This window comes from Trichechus manatus, unplaced genomic scaffold, assembly GCF_000243295.1.
Source record: "Trichechus manatus latirostris isolate Lorelei unplaced genomic scaffold, TriManLat1.0 scaffold00053, whole genome shotgun sequence".
NCBI lineage: Eukaryota > Metazoa > Chordata > Mammalia > Sirenia > Trichechidae > Trichechus > Trichechus manatus.
This window is the reverse complement of record NW_004443989.1, coordinates 4,965,431-4,990,504: the sequence shown is the minus strand read 5'-3', so window position 1 is coordinate 4,990,504 and position 25,074 is coordinate 4,965,431. Positions and strand designations below refer to the sequence as shown.

Sequence of the window (25,074 nt, the reverse complement as noted above, 5' to 3'; positions counted from 1 at the left end):
GTGAAAGGGGCTGACTGCAGACGGCTGTATAACAAAGGATCTTTCTAGTCAAGATATTATCTCCCATTTATTTTTTTAAAAAACTCTTCTTTATTAAGAGAGAGAAAGAAAAAAAAATTCTGCCTTAAAGGGTAGAAAACGAGTTCGCCCACAAACCGTTTACGTGAAAAAACCTCCTTTTATGGTTCAGTGACTCATCAGCTCTCATCAAAGCGTACACTGGATGACATACTGAAGTGCTGGTTCCCTCTCCCTTGCCTGAAAGAAAACCCACAAATGCCACTTCTTTCTGGACCATTCTGAGAGCCGGCTACATGAGCTACTCCTGGGCCAGGGAAGACCTTCACACAGAAGGTCCTGGGGGAGTGGAGGGTCCTAAATGCCCCAAACCCAAGGCTGCCCCTCTGCCGAGGGCTGGAGACACCCGGGGGGCCAGGAGGGTGCAGGGGAGAGGTCTGGGGTCAGATAGGCGAGCTTCAAATCCCAGCTCCTCCATTTTCTGGCTGTGTGGCCTTGAACAGATCATTCTACCTCCCACTTCCCACCCTGGGCTCCAGATTCTCCATCTATCAAACGGCGACGGTGACACAGGTCCACAGGAGTGGATAAGGTAGCCAGCACCTCACACTGCCCCCCGTATGTGCTCAACAAATGCTTTTCCCCTTCTTTCCTTTCCTCTCAGGAACTCAGTTCCTCTCACTCAGGAACTTTGGAAAATGGGAGTGTTTTATTGAATGATCTAGTTTGACCCTTCTTGGAACTGAATACTGTGAGACTGTAAAACGGAATGATATAGACCTGTATAAGCTACTACAGAAAGAGCACCATGGTACATAATTAAAAGGTAAAACAGAAAGGAACAAAACTGTGGATAATAAAAACTTTGTGGTGTTTAAAAAGGAAATACACAGGTACAGTCATAAAAACTTTCTGAAAGTCCACATAAAATTGCTAACGGTAACAGCATTTGGGAAAATGGACTTGGGGGAGGGGGAGACCCACTTTTATTTTATACCTTTCTATACTTTTAGAACTTACATATGCACGTACAACATTCATTTTTCTTTAATGTTAACAGCTTACCTGTTGGGGTGAAGGACTGACTGGAAAGGGACATGAGGGAATTTTCTGGGGTGACGGAAATGTGCTCTGTCTTGTGTCGGGGTAGTGGTTACTTACTCAGGTGAATACAACTGTCAACACTCATCACATGAGCCATGGAGATGTGGGCATTTTATTATGTAAACTAAGCTCAATTTTAAAAACTTAAAGTGTTAACGAAGGTTGTATGGGCAGTGGGATTTGTTGTTGTTGTTGTTCTCTTTGTCCTTTTCAGTATTAAAATAAATAATGCAATTTTTAAATGCCCCTGTCTTAGAACTTCCATACACTGCTGGTGGGAATATAAATTGATACAACTACTTTGGAAAATGGTTTGGCAGCATGGACTACAAACAGTGACCTAACAATTTAATTCCTAGGTATATACTCAGCAGGAATGCGGGCATATGTTCACCAAAAGGTATATACCACAATATTTATGATGTTTCTATCTGTAACAGTCCCAAACCAGAAACATCTATCCATAATCAAATGAATAGGTCAACCGAGTATCTTCATACAACACACCACCCGGCAAAGGTAATGAATAATTAGGACTACACACACCAACACACATGAATCTTATAATTGTAAGGGCTAAAGAAGCCAGTCACAAAAGAGTTCAGACTGTATGATTCCAGACTGTATATATAAAGTTTGAATATACGCAAAGCTAATCTATGCTGCTAGAAGTCAGAATAATGGTTACCTGTGGGGGTGGGTAGTGACTGGAAGGGCTCGAGGGGGGCTTCTAGGGGTGGTCACGCTCTGTTCCTTGATCTGGGTGCTGGTTACACGGGTGCATTCAATTTGTGAGAACTCATGGAGTGCTACTCTTTTGTTTTGTGCACTTTTCTATATGTATGTTATCCTTCAATGAAATGTTTATTTAACAAACACACAAAAATGTTTCACATCTACTCCAAAGACAGCTTGCTCTGGGAAATGTGGACATGGATTCCAAGGGTTCCAAGCTCTGTATGAGTCCGGGCTGACTCGACAGCAACTAACAGCAGCATGTTTCTAGCTGTGTGACCGTGGACAAGGCCCTTGCCCTCTCTGCTTCTCCTTCAAGATGGGGCTAATAAAATTTTGAGAGGATTTCATGAGATAATACACATGAAAGCCTCCAGCAGATCTCCTGGCGTTAGGAGGTGCCTAATAATTGTCTTTCTCTCCCTCTCTATAAAGCAAGTCCATTACAGCATGAACTCTCCTCTCCAAGGCTGCCCATTCCTCTGCCACTTGTTAGTTCCAATCCCTGAAGCTCCACTTGTTATTAGTTACAGGGTTCCTGATGGCCCACTGAAGGGAACAGGCTCTGAGTGGAAGGTGTTGGAGACCATGGCCCCCAGGGACCTGGAGCCTGGGCCCCACGCGGCCCCCCTCTGGGGCTCTGCTGGAGCACACAGCCGGAGAAGCAGCCAGCCGGACGCGGCTCTGTGAGCAACACTGCCCTCTTATCCCAGCTCTGGCCGCCAGCTGTGCCTCCCTGCTGAGACGCTCCCAGAGTTCTAGAGTATGAGGGGGCCCCCTGCCTCACGGGGAAAGCCTCTCCTTTCACAGTCTCAGCTGAGTCCCTTTGATCCCCTCCTAGGGGACACAAAGCCTTCTCTTATCGAGTGCCAGGAATTAATCCGGATGGAATTCCTGCCTCATACGACCTGGACGAAGTAGACATGTGGCTGGGCCCTGAGAGGACGAAGGCTACCTCCAGCCCTTCCTCCGCGTGTCCCTGTCTTACTTCCTGCACAGGGGGCAGGGCAGCCAACACTTGTTACCATCCCAGGCAGAACAGAGCTGGGCCCCGGAGTTGGCTGGAAGCTCTACAGAGGCTCCCGTGAGCAAGCCCCAAAGAGGCACAGGACTGGGTCAGCCCAAAGGATTGGGTCTAGACTTCCATAACAGTCGGGGTGGGGGAAAGTTTCTACTCCCTCTATCAATTCAGGTTGATAGGCAGTGGCTATGTTGAAGAGAGCTCCGCCTCAGGTGAAAAAATGTGCCGTGACTGATTAGTGATGCCTGCCATGGGCTTACTGAGGCTGGGTGGCACGCATGCCATGTACTCACCTTCCTTCTTCTAAAGCTCTGCCTTCTGGGATCCTTCTGCACAAAGGGAAGCAGGGCCCTTGTTTACTAAATAAAAATAAGAATTCCTATTCCTAGTATATGCCCAAAAGAATTAAAACCAGGAATACAAACAGAAACTTGTACACCAATATTCACTGCAGCACTATTGACAGTAGCCAAAAGGTGGAAATAGCCCAAGTGCCTATCAACTGATGAGTGGTTACACAAAATGTGGTATATACATACAATGGAATATGACTCAGCCATAAAGAGAAATGAAGTCCTGATACATGTTACAATATGGATGAAACTTGAAAACACTACACTGAGTAAGTCAGTCGCAAAAGGACAAATACTGTAGGATCCTACTTACACGAAATAGACAAATGTATAGCAACCAAAGTTTATTAGTGGTTACCAATAACCCAGGAGTGGGAGGGAGTGGGAAAGGCAGAGTCTTTGTTTAGAAGGCACTGAGCTTCTATTAACGGTGGTAGAATAATCTGGAAAAGGATTGTGGTCGTGGTTGCACAACGTGGTGAATGTAATCAATGTCAGTGAACTGTATCTATAAAAATGGTTGAATTGGAAAATGTTCTCTCATATATATTTTTGCCACAATTGAAAAAAAAGAAGACGAAGGATAATAATGAACTTTCACTGAGTGTGTATCAGGGGCTGGTGCTATTCTAAGGTCTTCACAGCTATTAGCCCATTTAATCCTCATGAGAACCTGATTTGCTTGGTCTTATTATAAGCCCCATTTTATTTAGGAGGAAAAGGAGGCCCAGAAAGAAAAGTAATCAATCCAGGGCCACACAGCTGGTAGGTGGTAGGACCAGGACTTGAACCCAGGCAGCCTGGTCCTGAGCCTCACCCTTAAGCATTGCAGAAATTATTCTTCTGGGAATAAACTGGCAATATGTGGCAAGAGCCACAAAAAAATGCCCTTACTCTCTAGTAACTCCTGTTCTGGAAAAAAGTAATTCAATGGAAGTAAAAGCCTATAGGGCTCCCCAGGCGGTGCAGATGGCTGCTAAGGAAAGGCTGGAGGTTCAAGTCTACCCAGAAGTGCCTGGAAGAAAGGTCTGGTGATCTACTTGTGAAAAATTGGACACTGAAAACCCTATGGAGCACAGTTCTACTCTGACACTCATGGGGTCGCCATGAGTTGGAGGCAACTTGACAGCAACTGGTTTTTTAAAAGCCCCTGTGTTGATAGTCATGACTGCATCATCTATAATCGAGAAAACAGGGACCAGTGAAGGTGCCCAACAACAGCAGAGTGCTTTGGTAAATTCTGCTACAACTTCTTCAGACTATTAGAAAGACTCTTCATGTAGACCGTGGGAATGTGGAAATGCTTAAGCTGGAATGTTATGCCGAAGCTAGCAACACCACTGCACACCTGGCTACGGCTGTTAAAATGTCCATGTAGAGACAGACAGAGTGGAAGGGGATTTGCAAGAGTGAAACCAGTCATGGGGTCAGAACTGGCAGGAGCTGAGGGCTTGTTCTGCAGCTCGGGAAATGCCCTTGGGGTGGTTATAAAGGTGTTTTCATGATTGTTGTAATAAGGAAGAAAAAGAGGCAGCGAGACAGACAGCAGGGTGGTAGGAGGCAGAGAGAGGGAGAAGGCAATGTGGAAGTGGTTAGGTGGGTAAAGAGGGCTAAGGGGGCTGAAGACGGGCGTACGGGGCCAGAGTGGGCGAGTCCAGCCAGAAGCCACAGACGAGGGTGCTGCCCAAAGCAAAGCACAGTGAGGAGACAGCCCTCTAGCAAGGCTAGCCCACCCTACAGCGCCTAGATGTTAGAACCAGGAGACACGAGTGATGCGGTGCACTGGGGGCAGATGCACAAGTGATGTCCTGGGGTGTGGGGAAAGGGTTCTGACAGGGGCGTCTGACATGAAGGCTGGGATAAGGCCATGGGCTCTTACGCATGAGAAACAAGGGTTTGCCAAGTCAGAGGTTAATTCACATAATCCATCTGGTGACGTCTGTGAGACTTAGAGAAAAATGTAAAGCTCTCATGGGACAAAAATGCCCAGGCCCTCCCTTAGACATGCAAGTCAGAGAACAGAGAGGCACTAAGCGCACCGCGAAGAAGTGCAAGCTCACAGGTGCGAGGAGCTGGCTGGTGTGTGCAGGCGTCTGTGCGTGCATATCTGTGTATGTACGTGTGCATGCCCAATAGAGGGCTGCCTCAGGATGGACTTCCCACCATGCACAGGACACAAGGACTGCGTGCGGGGTGGGGGCTGGTCTGAGATGGAGGGGTTGAGCCAGCCCCCTCCCACCAGTAATAGTGTGTGAGGTGCTCATACAGCCATCACTTCTGCCAGACTCCCTCCTACTGCTTCACACATACCCTATGAGCTGGGTGCTATTATTACTCCCATTTCACAGAAGAGACAACTGAGGCCAAAAAAAACATACTCTATACCCAACACACTCTTATATTCACCCCGTCATACAAGATACACACGTGCGCACGCACCTCTTTCTTTTCCACCCCACTGCCATCACCTTCCTCCACTGCATCAGACAGCCCTGGACACGGATGTCCAGGCTGTGGCTGCCCCAGGGGGTTGGGAAACCCTGCTTGGGGAGAAGGAGTGAGCGGTGGCCAGGGGAGACGAAACCTGGGCTGGGATTTGCCCTGGCTGCTTGGCCTCAGGCAGCCCTGGGACAGAAAAACAGGCCAGCTTTTTGTCTCACACACAGCCCAGCTCCTCCCACCCGAGCACTCGGGCTTGGCCCTGGAGCTGTTCTTAGTGAGCCAGCTTCTCCCAGAGATAGATCATCTTGATTTTCTGTGCAACAGCCTGAGGAACCCCTCTCCGGATGAGAAAAGGCCGTTTTCTCAGGGTTGGAGGCTCCAGAAACTCCAGCTACGCAAAGCAGGTGTACCTTGGCATCTTGGGGCCTCTTTACGGGCCTGCATGTCTGGGTGTATCTCCTCAACAGCCGGGTACTCAGGGCCTGTCGCCTGGGGCCTTGTTCAACCAGACAAGCCTGTCCCTCACAGGTGTGTACACTGGGGTCTCAAGCCTCGAAACACTGGACATAGAAAAGGCCAGTCCTTACAACTCTGTAAATACAACTGTCTTTCACAGCCCTGAAAACATTCTTGGCTTGTCTCCCCTCATGGCCTTTACACGCAGCAGGCCTGAGTCCCCTCGTGGCCTTTACACACAGACAAGCCTATGTCCCCTCAAAGACTTGTACACACAGACAGGCCTGTGTCCCCTCACGGCCTCGTACACACAGACAGGCCTGTGTCCCTCATGGACTTGTACACATAAACAGGCCCGTGTCCCCTCATGGCCTCACACACATTAACAGGCTTGTATCCCCTTGCAGCGTCGTACAGACGGACAGGTCTATCCACTCACAGCCTCATACACACAGGCCTATCTCCTCACAGACTTGTACACACAGACAGGCGTCTTCCCTCATAGTCTTGAATAAATAGGCAGGCCCATGTTCCCTCATGTCCTTGTACACACAGGTAGGCCTGTCCCCTCACAATCTTATACATGCAGGCAGGCCTGTGTCCTTTCATAGCCATGTATACACAGGCAGGCCTGTCTCCACAGAGCCTGGCCTCCAAGGGCAGGGCAGGAGCAAGGAGGTGCATCTCTGAGTCAGAAAAGTGGCCTCATTAACTCTGTACAACTGTTTATGCTTCCACACCTCCAGGAATTGGCCTCAGGGGCCGAACCACTCAAACCGAACAGGGCCAGCCACCCCTGGGAGTCCTCAGGACAGCCTGCTCTGCTCTAGTAGACCCCAGGAGGGCTGAGCTACCCAGTGCCTGCCGCCCAGAGTGGCCTCATCCCACCCTCCTTCCTGGGACAGGTGATCCCCCTGAGCCGACTTCTGTGGGGCTCCAGGCCTCCTCTGATCTCCTTGTGGCAGGGAAGGCTGGGAGGAAGAAGAAGAGAGCTTCCCAGAGAGGCAGGGAAAGGGCCCAGAGACCAGGACGCTGTGATCAAATCTCACTCTCCTTCTTGGTGACCTTGGGAGTTGGGCCAGTGACTTGTATTTTCTGAGCTCATACATCCTCATCTGCAAGCGGGGATAACAACATAACCTATCCAATCAGACAAGCTAAAACACAGAACACATCTGCACAGTGCCTGGCACTGAGCAAACTCCCCAAACAGGAAGCTGGGAACATCCTGAAATTCTGAGCTGTAGCCACTAAACAATGATATGATCATGATGGACCAGTGATAGAGAAGAATACTCTACAGGTATATTTATATCCTGTCTTGGTCCACAGAACGATTTGCAGTAGATTCTACAGCAGCATTTCTCAACCTTTTTTCATTATTGCTCCCCATCAAAGGAGCCTTTTACACTTTTTTCCCTGTTTGCCCTCTGCCCTAAGAAATTAAATACTAAAAATGAAATATTGTTGGATAAGGTTGAGCTTTGGAGGGCCACATATCACTGTAATATCTCAGATGTTTTAGCCCTCCCAAGAACCAATGTCCATCCCCTTGGGGGCAAGATCACCTCTGTTGAGAATGCATGCCCTAGAGATGCCAGTACAGCTGGGTAAAAATGAAGATAAGTGAAAACACAGGACTTAACAGGTAACATTCTTTACAAACAGAAGAATGTAGTAGAGATGTGCACTGTAGCTACAACCATGCAAATATATGTCCTGTGGAAGGCAAAACAACAAAAACAACATTTAATAAATTTAAAGACTCAGCTGAGTTGAGGAATTTTTAAATGTCCTTAATCTTGATGTTCTACAGATTTTTTTCAGTTAAAGGTTTTTAAGAGAAAAAGAGAAAAGACCCAAAAAGGTTGGTTGTAATTATAGAGGGGAGAGAGAGGATGTATTAGGAGAAGCAGAGAGTTAGCTCCTGAGTAGGTGGAGGAGGCCAGAGCTCAGAGTCAGGCATAGCTTGATCAAGCAGGAGGCAGGACAGCCCAATAGACCTGGATTCAAATTCACTCTACGAAGGTGGGCAAGTAATTAATTCTCTGGGGCTCGGTCTTCTCATTTGTGAAATGACAATGAACAGGAAAGCACCAAGCCATGCCTGGCCCATAGTAAGTACTGAGTAACTACATTTGAATTAAATGAATACTTGCTGAGAATCCATCCAGACCACAAGGCAAGTAAGTAAGCTACCGAATCAGAATTCGAATCCAGGTCTTCCTGCTCATTCTGCGAGCCAGTAGCACTTCCAAAATACCTATGTTTCTCTGACATTTTAAAAGGAGGGAGAGCATGTTTCCTTAAGTCTCACCAAAACTGGGGTAGCATACAGCCATAGGAATTAAATCAAATTGTAGACACTAAGATACACTGCCACCTGGTGGCAGCATACATGAATTATTGGGGGGCAATTAAAGGGGAAAACTGCAAACGCTTGTAATGCGAGAACAAATGTCTCCATCCATGTTGGGGGCAGGAAAAGGGCTACCACACTGCCAGGCATTTGCCAGTTCTGTGACACCCCTGATATGGGTATCCTCGGATACTTATTTAAAAAAAACCAAAAAACTGACTAAATTTAACAATCACAGACAAACCAAATGCCACCATTAGCACAACCAGGTCTTCATAAGGACTGCTCCCCCAACACTGTACCTGCTAATCAACTGCTTGAACCCCACATGCAATCCTTGACATCTGAATGGATACATTTTAAGCATGTAACTTTTAAATCATCTTTCTAGCCAAAATCTCCTGAAATTTGGTATTCTGTGTCCACCACCTTAATCATCTCTTGTAGCCATGTATTATTCACAAATTTCACAGGCACTGCCTTGTAGGTGTTCCTGTAAGTTACTGTTGAAGAAAACGTTGACAAGAACAAGGCAGAAAGCAGAGTTCTCCGTAGCACCACTAAAGATAGCATTCTCCATTGAGACTGATTTTGGCCATCTTTAAAAATGAGGCATTTTCTCATCCTATAGGGTAGGCAGGGCTTTGAACCAGTTTGATCCAGTTCAGTCATGGCCAACAAAGTGAAACAAGAAGAGCTGTGAATTTTCAAAACTTGGGTGATCTGGAATGATAAACTGCAATGGGAAAAATTACAGGTTAAAGCCCTGGAATAGGAGACTCGGAAGAGGCGAAGTGAGCCCTTTCAAGAGCCTGATGCATGAGACTGGATTATTGGCAGGACTGTGGAGAGCGACACACATTCAAAGTGGCATGGTTGGCCACCATCTCTGAGCTGGGCACCACTGTTTCAGGCTCTGCTCAAAATCCAAGGGCAAGAGCTTTGGTTGCTATGCAACGCATATGCTGCCTTTGTTTTCTAAGAGGCAGATTAAGCTTCCAGCAGGACTTCAACCCGTAATTATTCCGTTCCGGTTCACCCAATTTTGAAAATTTGGGTCTCTCTGGTTTTGCTTCCTTGGCCATGACTGAACTGGGAAGAACCAGTTTGAGGCCCTGAGGGTAGGCAGTGTGTGTCCAAATACATTTCTGCCCCGGCCCCTGGCTGAGGAGCTTCTCAGCACAGGGACCCTGGATCCAAAGGATGCACTATGCTCCTGGTGCTTCTTTCTTGGTGGTATGAGGTTCCCCTGTTTCTCTGCTCCCTTCTCTCTTTTATATCTCAAAAGAGAATGACTTAAGACAAAAGCCAATCTTGTAGATTGAATCCTGCCTCATCAACATAACTGCTTCTAATCCTGCCTCATTAAATCACAGAGGCAAGATTTACAACACATAGGAAAATCACATCAGATGACAAAATGATGGACAATCACACAATATGGGAACCATGGCCTAGCCAAGTTGACACATATTTTGGGGGGGACACAATTCAATCCGTGATAGCTCCTTCCTCTTGACTGCACTGGCATTTAACTCTCACAGGGCCAAGACTAGGTCCTGACGCATGCCCTACTGTCCTGGGACCCAACCTGTGCCTGGGCACACAGAGTGCCAGGCACTAGGGACGCGCTCCCTGTGGAAAAAGAACTCTCTACGGTACCTGTGGAGCTCGTGAACAGGCATGTAGGACCTTGCCTTCTTAGCTACCACCTGGGGCCTTTGGACTACACTCAGAAACCTCTAGGTATTGGAAAGATCTAATCTGAACCCTGCCTCAGCACTTTACTTGCTGTGGGCCCTTGGGCTCCAGTTTGAGCCTCATCTCTCCCCAGCGTATAACGGGAGCAACGATCATGATCAACCTTACGAAAGGCTGGAGTGAGGATGAAATGGACATGATGAGCCTAGTGTAGTTCCTAGCACACAGAAGAAGCTTAACAAATGCTAGTCTCTTCCCCTTTGTGCTCTAACTTGGAGACTCACGCTCAGCTTCTGAACCTCAGCCCTGCAGGCGCAAATCAAGGGGACCAGCAGCTGTTAGGTGGAAGAAGAAGCAGCCTCCTCGGGCATGAATAGGACCAGGAATGTAATTTCCAGTGGCTGTATTCCTGTCCTCTGCTGCACAGTGGGGAGAGTCCCTCCAGAGGCATGAGAGGAGTCCAGGGTGTTTCCTCGGCCACCCTGACACCACACCTGGCGTTAAACCCTGTACAGGGCAGTCGCTCATCCTCTGCAGCTCGTGAGCTTACTGTAAAGATGACAGCTCATGATATACACTGGTCAATCCAGCCATACTCCACTGGATCCGCAAGGCCACAGGCCTGACATGGCTCGTTTAGATAGGAAGGCAGGGAGAGTCAGAGAGGCGCACAGTTAAAAGGCTAACTGATCGCGTTCCATGCCCCTGGCCTCCAGTCAGGGTTTCTATCACCTAAGCCATGGAGCAGAACACAGACGTCCTTGGATGGCAAGGAGATTGGCCTTGGGACTTGCAAGTGGTCAGCAGAAAGCTCATTTCCCTTTATGTGCCTGAAGGCTCCAAATCATCCTAGGTAGAGGCAAAAACCGAAAAACCAAACCTGTTGCCATCGAATCGATTCCGACTCATAAGGACCCTACAGGACAGAGTAGAACTGCCCCACAGGGTTTCCAAGGAGTGCCTAGTGGATTCAAACTGCCAACCTTTTGGTTAGCAGCCGTAGCTCTTAACCACTACACCACCAGGGTTTCCAGGTAGAGTCAGACCTGGGGGATTAGGCCAAAGAACCAGATAACCTAGGGGAAGTGATGACCATGTAAATAGGGTTTGGGTTTTTAAATCTTGGGTAAATTTACACTTTGCCCAGTCTTTAGAAGTTACTAACAACCCATGCGGAGGTGGCCGCATCAAACAAGTAACCGAGTCAGGACTTACCTTCCACTGCAGAGAATGGAACCACTGGTCTCGCAGGTAGCTGTTGGCAGCCTGCAACGACAAGAAAAGACAGCAAGGTCCGGTCACCAGCTTGGAGCATGTCAGAGCATCTCACAGGCTTGCACGCAAGTCCAGCCTGCTCTGCCAGGCAGCGTCTACCTGCCAACCCAACCAGCCTTCCGTGGGATTTGCCAAGCTAAACCCACTCTGTGCAAAGCTAAAACAGAAGTAGTCCCAGGGGGACTTTTCTGGAAAGAAAATACCCTTGCCGTGGGGGGCTGATTTTGCTGGGTGACCGCAGTGACCACAGATACTGCTGGCCTAAAGAGCTTTAAACTATACAAGTTTCTTGATTTGCGTAGGATCACAGGAGGGGCCAGGTTGAGTTGGGAAGCCCTTTCCACACTCAGTGCACCCCCGCCAGGCAGTTGGCACAGCAGTGAGGGCCGTGGGAGCTGGCGGTGGCCGGGTGCTGCCTGTGTTCTAGATGCTGCTCTCATGGATTTTCTCATCAGTGCTCACAGCAGCCTCATGAGATGGGTTCAATCACTGTGCCCATTTCACACAGGAAAAAAACTGAGAGACCGAGATTTCATGTCAGCTAAGTATGTTCAAACTCGGGCAGTCTGGCTTCCAAGCCTGTGAATTTAACCACCCCACATTCTGCCCAACTACAGAAAGTCCTGGTAGAAAGTGCCCAGCCGTGAACTTAGGCAGACTAAGCTTACAAATCACAGATGGGGAGCAAACCCTTCCTTGATTCACACCTCACTAGTTCTGAGACCCTGGGCGACTCAGCCTCAATTCTCATCTGTAAGTTGGGGATAATAGCCCCGATCTTGCAGGGATGTTGGGAGGACTAGGAGAGATTCTTGTAAATCATCTGGAACTGTGCTTGGCACTTGGTAGGCAGTCCAACAAAAGGCAGTTATTAATTGTGATCATTATCACCTTCATCATTCATTCCCCTCAAATAAAATGTGGCCACGGAAAGCCCTGCTGACTCTGTGCAAGTCACTGCTCCCCCACCCATCAGCCCCAGCAGACTGGCTAACAGCAACAGCAACATTCACGGAGCACTTCAAGTAGGCCAGATGCATCCAGTCCTCGTGAGACAACCCTGTGAGGTCAGTACCATCATCACTGTCACCCTTATGGTACAGACAAGGGACTGAGTCTCAGGGAGGTTAAAAACTACTTCACAGATAACAGGTGTGGAGCCAGGAATTGAGCCAGGTAGGCCATACCATAAGCCAGTGTTATGGCATTCAAAGTCTTCCACTAACCTTCCCACCACCAAGGGCAGAAATACTAAATACTGCATCCATACCCCATCAGACCCCACAGCTCTCTGCTCCAAATGACCCTGACCCTGAAAATTGAAGAGCTCTCTGGCAAAGGCCTGCACCTCTATCCAAACATGAGTGTCCACCTTCTGCCCTCAATGCACACATATGCACATGTACATGCATACATATAAGCGTGCAAAACTTCCACTCACCTTCACTCAAGGAGATTCTTAAAATGCCTTCCAGGTCTTGTAGCAAATTGCAACCCCCACCCAACAAATCATCAGCCACTCTCCCAGGTCAGTTTTGAGATATCTCTGTGCTTAAATGAATTAACCAGTTTATTGGCAAGTGGTGAGCTCAGAGACTCATTTCAAACCTGAGCAGATTCATACCAGCCACACAGAGCAAGCTGAGTTGGAATCTGTCCTGAGGGCCAGGCAGGCTGGAGGGAGGCCTTTGGTGACATGGGGAAACTGGCAACGGCTTGAGTCTCAGACAGATGCAAGTTTAAGTTCCGGCTCCTCCATGGTCTAACAGACCTGGAACAAGTCACTTAAGGACACAAAGTCTGGGACATCTGAGTGGGGCTGTAAAGGCTGAAAAGGACTCTGCCACAGAAGAAACAGCCCTGGGGAGTCTGTTGCTGTGCTATCTCCTGTCAACACTGACTTAGCTCTTTGGTTTCATGACAATTCTCGTTCATTAGGATGACAAAATACAACCCGTGCTCAGGAAGAGATATACAAAGATCCCAAACATGTGAAGTGCTTATTCAGCATGGAGCCTGGCACACACAAAATGCTGTACAAACAGTAGCTACCAGTACCATCAGCAGCCACAGCCAGTGGTGTCATGATAAATGCTGAACAGATTCTCCCATAGAAAAGCCCTGTTCTGTAGCCTTTGCCAATTTCCGAGGTATGAACACTCTCACCAGGGCTGATTTCACATTACCAAAGTGACATCCCTGAACCAGAGTTGGGAAGAGAGGCTCACAATTGGCTCTCATGAACTGGTATGAGGTGGCTCCAGCATATCCATGGCCCATAACCATTTCTATGCTTAACATACCGAGGTGGCCAGGGAGATGGGGAGGGAAGACAGATACAATAGCAGCCCCCCTAAAGATGTCCATATCCTAATCCCCTGTGAAGATGTGACTTCACTCAGCAAAAGGGATTTTGCAGGTAAGATTAAGTTAAGAATCTTGAGACAGGAGAATATCCTGGATTATCCCATGGGCCCTAAATATAATGACAAGAGTCCTTATAAAAGAGAGGCAGGAGGGCTAGAGAGTCAGAAATAGAAGCAGAGGTTAGAATGATACAGCCATGAGCCAAGAAATGAGGGCGGTGTCTAGAAGCTGGAAATGGCAAGGAAATGGATTTTCCCTGGAGCCCCCAGAAAGGAATGCAGCCCTGTTGACATCATGATCTTAGCCCAGCGGGACCCATGCTAGACTTCCGACCTCCAGCACTGTAAGATAATAAATGAGCATTGTTTTAAGCCACTAAGTTTGTGGTCATTAGTCCCAGCAGCAAGAGGAAATGACACAGGAGGGGTGGACAGGTTGGTTTAGTGCTGAAGCAAGCAGTTCTAAAGCCTCTGAGGGTGCGCAGTGGGCCTGCTGTTAGGTGCCGTCAAGTCGGTTCCAACTTACAGCGACCCTAAGTACAACAGAACGCAACACTGCCTGGTCCTGAGCCATCCACACAATCATTGCTATGCTTGAGCCCATTGTTGCAGCCACTGTGCCAATCCATCTCGTTGAAGGTCTTCCTCTGTTTTTGCTGACCCTCTGCTTTACCAAGCATGATGTCCTTCTCCAGGGACTGGTCCCTCCTGATAACATATCCAAAGTATGTGAGCTGAAGTCTCGGCATCCTTGTTTCTAAAGAGCATTCTAGCTGTACTTCTTCCAAGACAGACCTGTTCATTCTTCTGACAGCCCATGGTGTATTCAATATTCTTCGCCAACAACATAATTCAAAGTAATCAATTCTTCTTCGGTCTTCTTTATTCATTGTCCAGCTTTTGCATGCATATGAGGTGACTGAAAATACCATGGCTTGGGTCAGGCGCACCTTAGTCCTCAAAGTGACATCTTTACTTTTCAACACTTTGAAGAGGTCTTTTGCAGCAGATTTGCCCAGTGCAATATGTCGTTTGATTTCTTGACTGCTGCTTCCATGGGTGTTGATTGTGGATCCAAGTAAAATGAAATCCTTAACTTCAATCTTTTCTTTATCATGATGTTGCTTACTGGTCCAGTTGTGTGGGCCTGGGTAACCTATAAGTGTCACTGGCTGGACCAAATGGCCTAGTGAAGACAACATGCAGGAGAGAAGAGAGAAGAGGGGAGAAGGAGATCTGCAGCCCACGGGCCCACAACACTGCTCTACAACGATATGACCGCGTAAGACCACAAAAGAAGGAACCACATATGTTCTGCCCACCTCTGTGCCCCCAAGGCCTGGGTCAGCTGACGGTAGATACTTGCTGAATAAATGAAGCAATAAATGAATGAGCTCACTGATGGGGTAGGGTCTTATTTCTAAATCCACATCATTGATTAGCAGTGTCTGGTATACAGTTGGAGTCCCTGGATGATGCAGTTAATGTGCTCGGCTGCTAACTTGAGAGGTTAGAGGTTTGAATCCACACAGAGGTGCCTCAGAAGAAAGATAATCAATCTACTTCTAAAAAATCAGCCAACTGAAAACCAACTCTACGGAGCACAGTTCTACCCTGATACACATGGGGTTGCCACAAGTCAGAATCAATTCAACGGCCACTGGTTACAGTCAGTATACAGTCAGGGTTGGGTGCGTGATTATGAGAATGAATGAACATGTATGAACATGTAAACAAAGGAAGCAACAAGAAAGCAACACAGTGGTCGAACATGGTAGACGGTACCAGCAAGAGACTCCTTCCCTGCAACCCAACCCCACACAGACCCTTCTTTGTTTGATGACTGAACCTAGCCCTTCCTATTCTAGGGGCTTCCCCACTTTGTGAGTCCCCTTTAGGATTTTTAAGGGGCCTTCCACACCCTCTCCCACCCCTAGAAGCCAGGGTGAGAGCAGGTGATGCAGGCTTGAAGCTCTAGCCCAGGACTCAGGATCCTGAGCAATGATGCAGAGATGCGGGTGGGGAAGAGTCACTATGGGGCAGGGGCTGTGTCCTGTCCAGATAGTCACTGGGCTGCCTAGGCCACATCCCCCAGCTGCTCCTACTCCAGTCCATTTTCTAAGCCTGGTCTCCAGGCTCCCATCCATTCTTCCAGCAAATTGTCTTCCTGCTTGAGATAGACCATGCTGGCTGCTGCATCCCAGAACCGGACAGAGAGCTGCAGGTCCTCGCTGGCCCCTTGGCATCTTCTTCCTTCTGGAAAGCAGATGCTTGATGCGTTCCCTCTTCCCACAGCTGTTCTTCCAGAGCCGGCTTTCCAGGAACAATACAAGCACCCCCAGCACCCCAGGCCTCCAGATCTCACTCACCAGGTGACAACTGAACAGCTCTCCTCCCCTTTCCCACAGGCACCGGTTCTGGCCTTGTCCCATGATTCCTCCCTGACCCAGCTGCACCGGTCGTAGGCCCAAAGTCCACCCTTCAGGAGACCCCAGGGTCTCCCAGAGGTTCATGGCATTGTTCTGTCTCTCACAGCAGCACTTGGTAGTGACATCAACATTGACCATGGATGTTGATAAATCCAGAGGTGCACGTCTTTCCTCATGTGGGAGTGTGTGAGCCCCCCTACCATCCACACCCAGTCCCCTGGTCATTTTGTTCCTCTCTGGATCTGCTCAACTCTAGGAGGTCAGCAGGGCATTCTGGAAAGAATGTGGATTTGGGTCCAACAGAGCAGAGTGAGGATCCCAGCTGTCAACAGCTGTGTGACCTTGAACTACCCCCTGTGTAACACGGAGGCTGAGAACGGCTGCCAATAGTAACAATAACCTAAAGCACTTACTGGGTATTAGCATCGAGCAAAATGCTTTACAAACCTCTTGTTTAATAGGAATTTCACCACGTACTCCCATTTTACAGATGAGGAAACTGAGGCTCAAAGCAGGCGGAAGGGCCTCGCTGCACACGCAGGTGTTCTGACCCAGTCCCTCGCCTTGGACCACACTATCGCCCTCACTGCCCCCTCACCTGGCAGGTGCCCCCCACACTCCTGGGACCAGTTTCCCTTTCTCAGGACCCCCCTTCCTGCCCCGGCTTCCTTGCCCCTTCTCCTTCCCGCTACTTCTTAGAGCCTGTACCTCACCGCCCCGTGGTCAGCTGGGTGTTTATTTGTCCCTCCCACAGACTGGGAGGGGAGGGAGGACCCACGCAGGATTAATCACTGTTGCCCGGCGAACCTGGCACTGAATGAATTAATTACACAACAGGCACAGCATGATGTCGGGCCGAGGAAAGGGTTCAGGCCGCTCAGCTCTCCTGTGCTCCCTTTTCAGGGAGGCAAGGTGGACAAATGCCTCCCAGGTGTGACTGAAAGGAGAGGGACCCAAGTCCTCCTGCCGCCACCTTCCCTCTAGGTGTGCACAGATGCCTCGGCTATGCTTGCCCACTGTAACGAATGAGGGGAAAGAATGAGGCTCTTGGTATCAGAGGCTCAGAAAATTTTAAGGATCACCTAGTCCAGGGGTTCTTAGTATTCGGGGGTGGGGTAGTTATGGGCCCCTTTGAGAACCTGAAAAATGCTTTGGATTCACACCCAGGAAATGTACACATTTGTGTGCCATGAGCCCACACAATGGGGCGGGCAGTTTCAGCACACAAAGGATATCACCGGGTTAAGGACCCAGATCTAACACCACCTTTTCTCTCCCGCCATTTTTCTGATGAGGAAATGAATGGCCAACCTTGTGGTGGTCATCTTTAGTGCTCCTCACCCATATTTCCAGCTCTTTCCCTTCTGGGTACAGGGTAGGCACACATGACCATGTGACTTGCTCTGGCCAATGAAATACAAGTTGAGGTGATGTGTCTCTTCCCCGATGGAGGCCTTTAAAAGCCAGTGTACAATTTACTACATTTTCTTCCCCTGCCATTGTAACCAAAAACATTCCAGATGGTCAGTGTCCCACCAGCAGAGCCTGCAGCTGACCTGGATGGGCATGCAGCATTAGAGAAATGAACCTTTGCCATTTTAAGCCACTAAGGATGTGGGGTTGCTTGTCATTGTAGCAAAACCTAGCTTGCCCTTACTGATACATTTGTTCAAGGTCAAATAGGATATTATGGCAGCTGATTTTTCTATTTCATTTGTGACCATCAATCCCAAAGTTTACTGAGCATCTATGGTGCCCAGACCCTCACCAAGCTGTGGGAGATAAAAGATACAAACTTAAGTCAGGTCCATGTCCAATAGACCCAGCTTCAAACCCTGTTGTAACCAGCATGTGCTGGAGCCGAGATGTATTCACTCACAAGAACCAACTGTTCTTATCTCTTCCAAACTCTACGTCCACAGACGTCATGTTGGTGCCTTGAAATTGGCCATGATGGGAATATTTACACCATAGAAACTGGCAGATGATACAAATCATTATTTCTTCACAGCAGGGTGCTGCTGATGAAGGAGGAGGAGGAAGAAGAACATGGCGCCCTTTTCCTAAGGAGGCCTCACCTCACAAGCAAGGGAGTGGGCCAGAACTTCCCTCCAGAAGAGGTGGAGGTGACCTGCAATGCCACTGGCCGTATTCTCAGGACTGCTGCCCTTCTTGCGCTGACAGAGGCAGAGAGGTTGTGAGAGGGTGCACCATAAACTCCTTACGTCAGCCTGTCCAGTTTAGGACAGAGGCTGCCAGTCACTTCCTGAACCCCAGTGGAGGCACATCGAAATGGCTTACAAGAAAGGGAAAGTTGCCCAAGTTGCACCCTGGGCCAGCGGAGGCCGTGTTTGTGCAAACTTCCCCAAACAGCCATATGGGAGCTGGGCCAGTTCAGCCCAGCAGGACCAGTGGACACCAGTGGATTCCTGAGGGTCACTCAGAGGAGAATCAGATCAAACCTGAGAAAGCTGCCCCCCCACCTTCCCAGACACACACCCAGTACCCTGGAAGCACGCAGGTCTGCCTAAGCCTTTCCGACTTCTCCTAGAAAGAACACTTTCGAATACTCAAAGGGCCTCGTTCCAGGCAAATTCTGCCTAATTTCCTCTTTGAAAGCTGCCAAGTTCTTTCTCATTGTTGTATTATTTGAAGAGTTGAGAAAAACAGCCAGGGGTGCACTATGGGTGACTGTTCCCAAGTCCCCCTCTCTGGCCCAACTTCTTAGGGAAAAAACACACCTGCTTTCCAAACCGGAAAGGTCTTTTGATCCAGCTTCCAGTAAGAAGGAAAGCCCACCCGCCTGGCCCTGTTGCCAGCGTTTGGGGTAAACAGCTGCCTGGCCTCCCTGGGAACATCAGTGAGAAGAGCCAGCTCGCGAAGACCATCCCAGGAAAAAACAGAAGCTTCAGAAAGCCTCTTTTCTTGCTCCTGGTCTTGCCCAAAACCTTGCTTTCCGAGCAGTGGATCCCTCCCTGCTTCTGTGATGGGTGGAAACCCAATTGTGAGGCAGGAGTCCCCGGAGGACGATCTGCTGCCACGTCACTCTTCAAAAGCCACCCACCCCACCCCGATGGCCAGCAAGGTGCGCCCCATGAAGTCTTCGTTATGCCATTTATGCGCTTATGCGGCTGGTCTCGCAATGGAATGCCAGCAGAAAGGGCATTAAGAGAGAAAAGAAGATAAATATGTCCTTTCTGCAACCAGGGAGTCTAATAACAAGGCCAATCTCATGCCAGAAAACACAAAGCATCCAGAAATACACCGATCAGGCCAAACCACAAGGCTGGTGCCGTTGTCTGGCCACTTGACCCTGCTGGCCAGCTCAGTGGCTCCAGGCTGGGGAGAAGGTTCACTGACCTAAAAGCATCTCTTTACCTTCCTTGAACAAAGACAGGCCATTCCCCAAGGTTTGGGTGAGGTGTTGATTTAAACTCTAACAACGTGGGGGCTTTGTAAGGACGTGCCTGGGAGAGACCCAGAGAACAAGATGGGGAGGTGAAGAGCTATGGAAAGAAGCCTGGAGGAAGACACCCAGAGACAAAGACAGAAAATCCAAGGGAGTCACAAAGAGAGAGACAGAGAGTAGAAGACAGCAAGGGATAAAGAGAGAGGAGAAAGGGGAAAGAGAGATGGAGAAAAATGTCAGAGAGAGACTGAGAGGCAAGGAGGGAGAGACAGGTAAGCTGGGCCCAGGAACAAACCCCTGGCCTGGCCTGAAGCAGGAACAGCTGTATGCAGGACAAGCAGCAGGATGGGGCCCTATCAGAGGTGTAGAGGTGCTGGAACACCAAAGAACCCTGTGGCTCTGTGGCTATTTCCCCTGCGAGGGGGTCCAGTGCCCAGAGCTTGAGGTCAAAATGAAGTTTCTAAGGTCCGGTGCTGCCCAGTGGAACTTCCTGCAGGGACGGAAGTGTTCTATACCTGCACTATCCAATATAGTCGCCGTGTGGCTACTGAGCCCTCGAAATGTGGCCCATGCAACTGATAAACTGAATTTTTAATTTGGTTTAATAAACTACATTTAAATGTAAACAACCACATGTGACTAATGGCGACTGCCTGGAACAGCACAGCTCAAGGCGTTTAATCCCTCTGTGGCCAGAAGCACTCAGCTAGAGCTCTTCACATTGGTCTTGAACATTAGCATACCTCTTTGTTCCTCGTCCCCTCTCCCACCCCAGAGCAGGGAGACTCTGTCCCCAGGGCCACAGAGGAGAATCTGTCCCCAGGGCCACGGGGGTTGTGCTCTGTGATGCCTCAGCTCTGAGTCCTGTTACAATATGTTCTACGTGAATCAGGACAAACCCAACATGAATCATCTGGACCGGCTCAATGATGAAGGAAGCCCTCCTCAGCACCTCCAGGTACCACCCTGGGAGTCTGAGGTGCCCCCGACCCCTCACAGCCATGCAGACCCCCCAGCCTGGAGCCCATCTCTGAGATGATGTGGAACCATTTACATAACGAGACAGTCACACAGGGCCCACGAATTACAGAGGGCCTTCTCCGGGGGGAAGAGGGGGAGAAGGGTGACAAAACGCAAGCAAGGTAGGAGATGATTGGGGCCTACCTGCCCTGGCCCAATGAAAACGAAGCAGGGGATAGTTGGGCGGTGGGCAGGGGCATGCAGCACCCACCTGGGCCTCCCAGGTAACAGGGTGGAGGGCCACACGCGTCTGCTTCCCCCGCCCTGGCTCTGAGTCCAGCTCTGGATCCGAGGAGCTGCTGGCCGCCTCCTCCTCCTCTCCAGTGGCTGGCTCCTGGAGTGTGCGGGTTGCACCATCCCTGGAGCACGGGGCAGCGAGTAGGAAGGATGCTGGAGCAGCCAGAGGCCCGCCCGCCGGCAGCTCGTCAGCACGGCAGGGGGAGCTCTGACGTGTGGCTGCTGCCAGGCGAGGCGGGCGGGTCACACAGCCGGGCCCTGGCCAAGGCCCGGTTAAAGGGATATTCCCAGCACTGCCTGGCTGACCTGCAACTCTCACAGCCTCGCTGCCTCTCTGTCCCCAGAACGAGGGGCAGGGAGAGGATGACCTGAGGGTGTGGCCTTCCTAGGGGTTAGGGACTGCCTGCTCCAGCCCCAGAAGCAAGGAGCCCCTGCTGGGGCAGAGCAGCTGGCTACCACACTTGGGAGATGAGGCTCAGGGCCCCACCTCCTCTTACTGGACTCTTTCAAGTGTTCCCCTCCTTCTTGCCTCCCTCTGCCTCTCAAAGATGCAGCCCCCCAGCCCTGCAACCAAGCTGAACCCTCTCGTGTACCCCCTACCCCTCAAGAGCTTGCAATCGCTCCCTAATGCCCTCAGGATACAGCCTGTGGCTTCTTCACTTGGCTAACAAGGCCTGCAGGATCCAGCTATGATGCAATAGCCCCAGATGCACCCCACAAAGTCCTGAACCCCACCTCACCCTCACTTCCAGCTGCAGCAAACACCTTATACAGACATTCATGCTTTACATCCACCATTCCCTCTGCCCAGGACGTGTGCCTCCTCGTCTCGTCCTGGCATACGCCTACTCATCCCGCTATGCTCAGCAATAATGTTGCCATCCCTCTCTGCCCCCAACCTCAGCCGATGAGTCACGCCCTCCACTGGGCCCCCCTCCCTCTGGGAAGGGCCTCTATCTCAGCAGTCACTTGTTTATGGCTCTGTCTCTCCTTGTTTATGGCTCTTTAAGGGTGGGGCCATGGGGCTATTCACCCTCCTCCCCAGCACAAGGAGGGGCTGGCTCAGAGCAGGAATGGCAGGAAGATCATCACAGTGAGGGATCCTCAGGCAGCAAGTCCTCAGGTGGTGTAAACAGTTAACACACTCAGCTGCGAACCAAAAGGCTGGAGGTTCGAGCCTACCCAGAGGTGCCTCGTTAGAAAGGCCTGGCCACCTACTTCCGAAAAGTCAGCCATTGGAAACCCTACGGAGCATGGTTCTACTCTGACACACGTGGGGTTGCCATGAATCAGAGTCAACTCGATAGCAACTGGTTTCGTTATCCTCGGGCTTCTTCCTCCTCTCCTCCTCTCCTCCTCATTGCCCACCCCATCTCCTGCCACCCCAAGGAGGCTCGTACTGGCCACTCCTTCCAGAGACTGGACTGTGATAGGTCATCAAACAGGCAAGGACTGGAACAGAGGCAGAGCCACAGGAGGGGGAGGGTCTGCCGAAAGAGGCAGAGTCAATCTCTACAATAAAGACAGAGAAATAAAGGAGAGAGAGAGAGTAGGAGCATGGCTGGCAGAGGTGAAGAGGGAAGTGGTGAGGGGTAGAAGCCAGACAGGAGAGGGTCGAGTGGGAGAGACGTAAGAAGAAAAAAGACTAGGACAGAGACGGGCTTTGGTGTCCTCCAAGAGATAACGTGAAGAACAGGATTTTTTCTACATGGTTTTTCGCTCTTACCCTCAGCCTGTTGAGCTCAGCATTCCCCAGAGGCTGAGCTGTGTGACTCTTGCTTCCAATGCAGTCATACAATTTAGTGGCTGCTTTTGAAAGAGGCTTTAGGGAACATCTCTTTGGGCTAAGGGGAGGTCTCCCTGAGTGGCAGGGTTAGAAAGAAAATGTGTGCAGGCTGCACCGTCCTCCCACTGATGAGAGAGCAAGTTTTCTCTAGATGAGGAGGTCCCTGCTGGGATTTGGTGGATCCCCGTGAAATGATGTACATACGTTTATGCATGTGGCCGTTTGTTTTTGCCTGCCACTCCTCCTTTCCTGGGGCATCCACCTGTCCCCCTCCACATGGTCCTGGTAGGAGTCTCAACCACAGGACACAGCTCCCTGTGGTCAAGAGTGGGCACATAATTCAGGGCAGTGCTTTCCCTAAGGGTGCAGGGGACCACAGCAGACCCAATCAGAATCTTCCAAGAGAGTTTATATAAAGACACTGGAAGAAAACGGGCTCTCACTTTGTAAAGGGTTATAAGCTCCAAGAACGTGCCTTGCGGTGCTAACAGCCCATCTTTCCTGCCACATGGGGAGGCCCTGCCTGACCATAAAGCCAATACACAGAAGGAGAACCAGGAGATGCAGAGGGACACTGAATATGAATGACATCATTAGGCCTCTGGATCCAGCCATGCCTGCAGTCCTCTCTTAGACTTCCTGGTACTTTCATACAGTTACAACATTCAATTCTCCTTTTGTCTCTGCTAGTTTGAATAGTGTTTTTGTTATTTCCAACCAAAAGTCCTGACTAGTACATATGAGCAAGTGTGTACATATTTCCAAGAAGAGAATTCATACTTTCATCAGAGTCTCAAAAATACCTAGATCAACAAGAAGTAAGAAAGCCCCTCCCTTGAAGTACAGCAAAAGGTAGCATCTGTTGCCCATTTGTTTTTTACAGCTTTCTAGGACCTAACAACTAACCTGAGTCCCTCGGTTTCCTCATCTGTTAACTGGAGATCATAAAACCGTTATTCTCAGGTTTTGTTAGAAGAACTACAAGTACAAAATGCAACACTCCTAGACTGTTCCTGGCATACAGCAGGAGCTCAGTGTATGCTCATTTCCTCTTGCTTCTCCCTAGTGAGCCCCTGTTTACACTTTATTATACTTGAAGAAAAAAAACCTATGTTAAACAACCTTTCCTCCTGATAGCTGGCTGTGTCTCTCTGAGGGACAGGAGGAGGACCAGAGAGCAGGGGTGAGGGAGCAGAAACTGCTTACTCATGTTTACTTATCCTACCTGCAGTAAGACAGTTCCCCCAGGAATGGTGAGCTGTAAACAGTACTTCGGGGCGTTCTCCCAGGACAGCAGCTGAACGTCTTCAATAGCACTGTAGGAAACTGAGTTTTCCATGTACCCAGTCGGCTGCAGCAAAAAAAGAAGGAAAAAAAAAAAAAAGACATGTATTGGTTACGAGATCAAGTATAACATCCGAGCCTCTGAAGAAGGTTCCTGAAAACATCCCCTCTCTGGTGACAAGCAAAGGGAGCTGGCACAGAAACTCGGCAACTCTGGGAACCAAAGGAAGCGATGTCTTTCCTAGCTAGTGGGGTGCAGCAGGGAAGGGAAGGGCCACAGCAGAAAGTCATTGGAGGAGCAGAGTCGTGACTCGACTAGGGGCACCTCGAGGGCAAGAACTGTGGCTTACTTATCTTGGAAGGTGGGGCAGGGAGCCCAGCACAGGGCGGAGCATGGGTCCCTCCATCCCTCGCCACCACCAAGCCACCATGATCTTCTGCCCTGAAGCCAGCGCAGCCTCCCTGCCAGCCTCCGCTCTCCCCCTTGGGGATCCATTCTCCACCCAGCATCCAGCACCAGGCCCCAGTGGACCACCCCACTCCCCTGTCCATTCTCCACCCAGCATCCAGTGCCATGCTCCATGGACCACCTCACTCTCCTGCCCATTCTCCACCCAGCATCCGGTGCCATGCTCCATGGACCACCCCACTCCCCTGCTCCACAGGCTCAAGGGCTCCCACAGCTACAACAAGGGCATCCCACCCTACTCATAATCCACAGGGCCCTGCGTGATCTGGTCCCACTCTCACCTCAGTCCCACCTCAAGTCTTCCCTCCTATAGACTGAATTGTGTCCTCACCCCACAAAGAGATAAAAATCCATTCCTAAAATCCCAAAAACCGTGAAGGCTTCCAGGGTGCCACAAAGGTGTATCACGACTATCAAGGAACAGACTTGATTCTCTAAACTAAGTGTCTGACCGTCCTCATTTCTTAAGAATTGCACCTTGGACACACAAGCAGAAAGCCCAGAGACCCTGCAATGGAAGGGGGCACTGCAGGCCCAATGTCCATGCCAAATGTAGCAACACACCCCACAAAACACACTCTGCTAACCTGCTAATGAGAAGCCCGGGTGG

At 49.8% G+C, this 25,074-nt stretch overlaps 1 protein-coding gene across 1 annotated transcript in view; it reads right to left on the bottom strand.

Moving 5' to 3' along the window:
• Positions 1 to 25,074, bottom strand: part of CMIP (c-Maf inducing protein) — a 252,705-nt gene that overhangs the window by 77,898 nt on the left and 149,733 nt on the right. Inside the window, exons 2-3 of the mRNA XM_004377716.2 lie at positions 23,937 to 24,062; positions 11,405 to 11,455 (exon numbers count right to left, since the gene is read on the bottom strand). Of these exons, the coding sequence (XP_004377773.1) occupies positions 11,405 to 11,455; positions 23,937 to 24,062 (177 nt within the window). The remainder of the gene's footprint in view (positions 1 to 11,404; positions 11,456 to 23,936; positions 24,063 to 25,074) is intronic.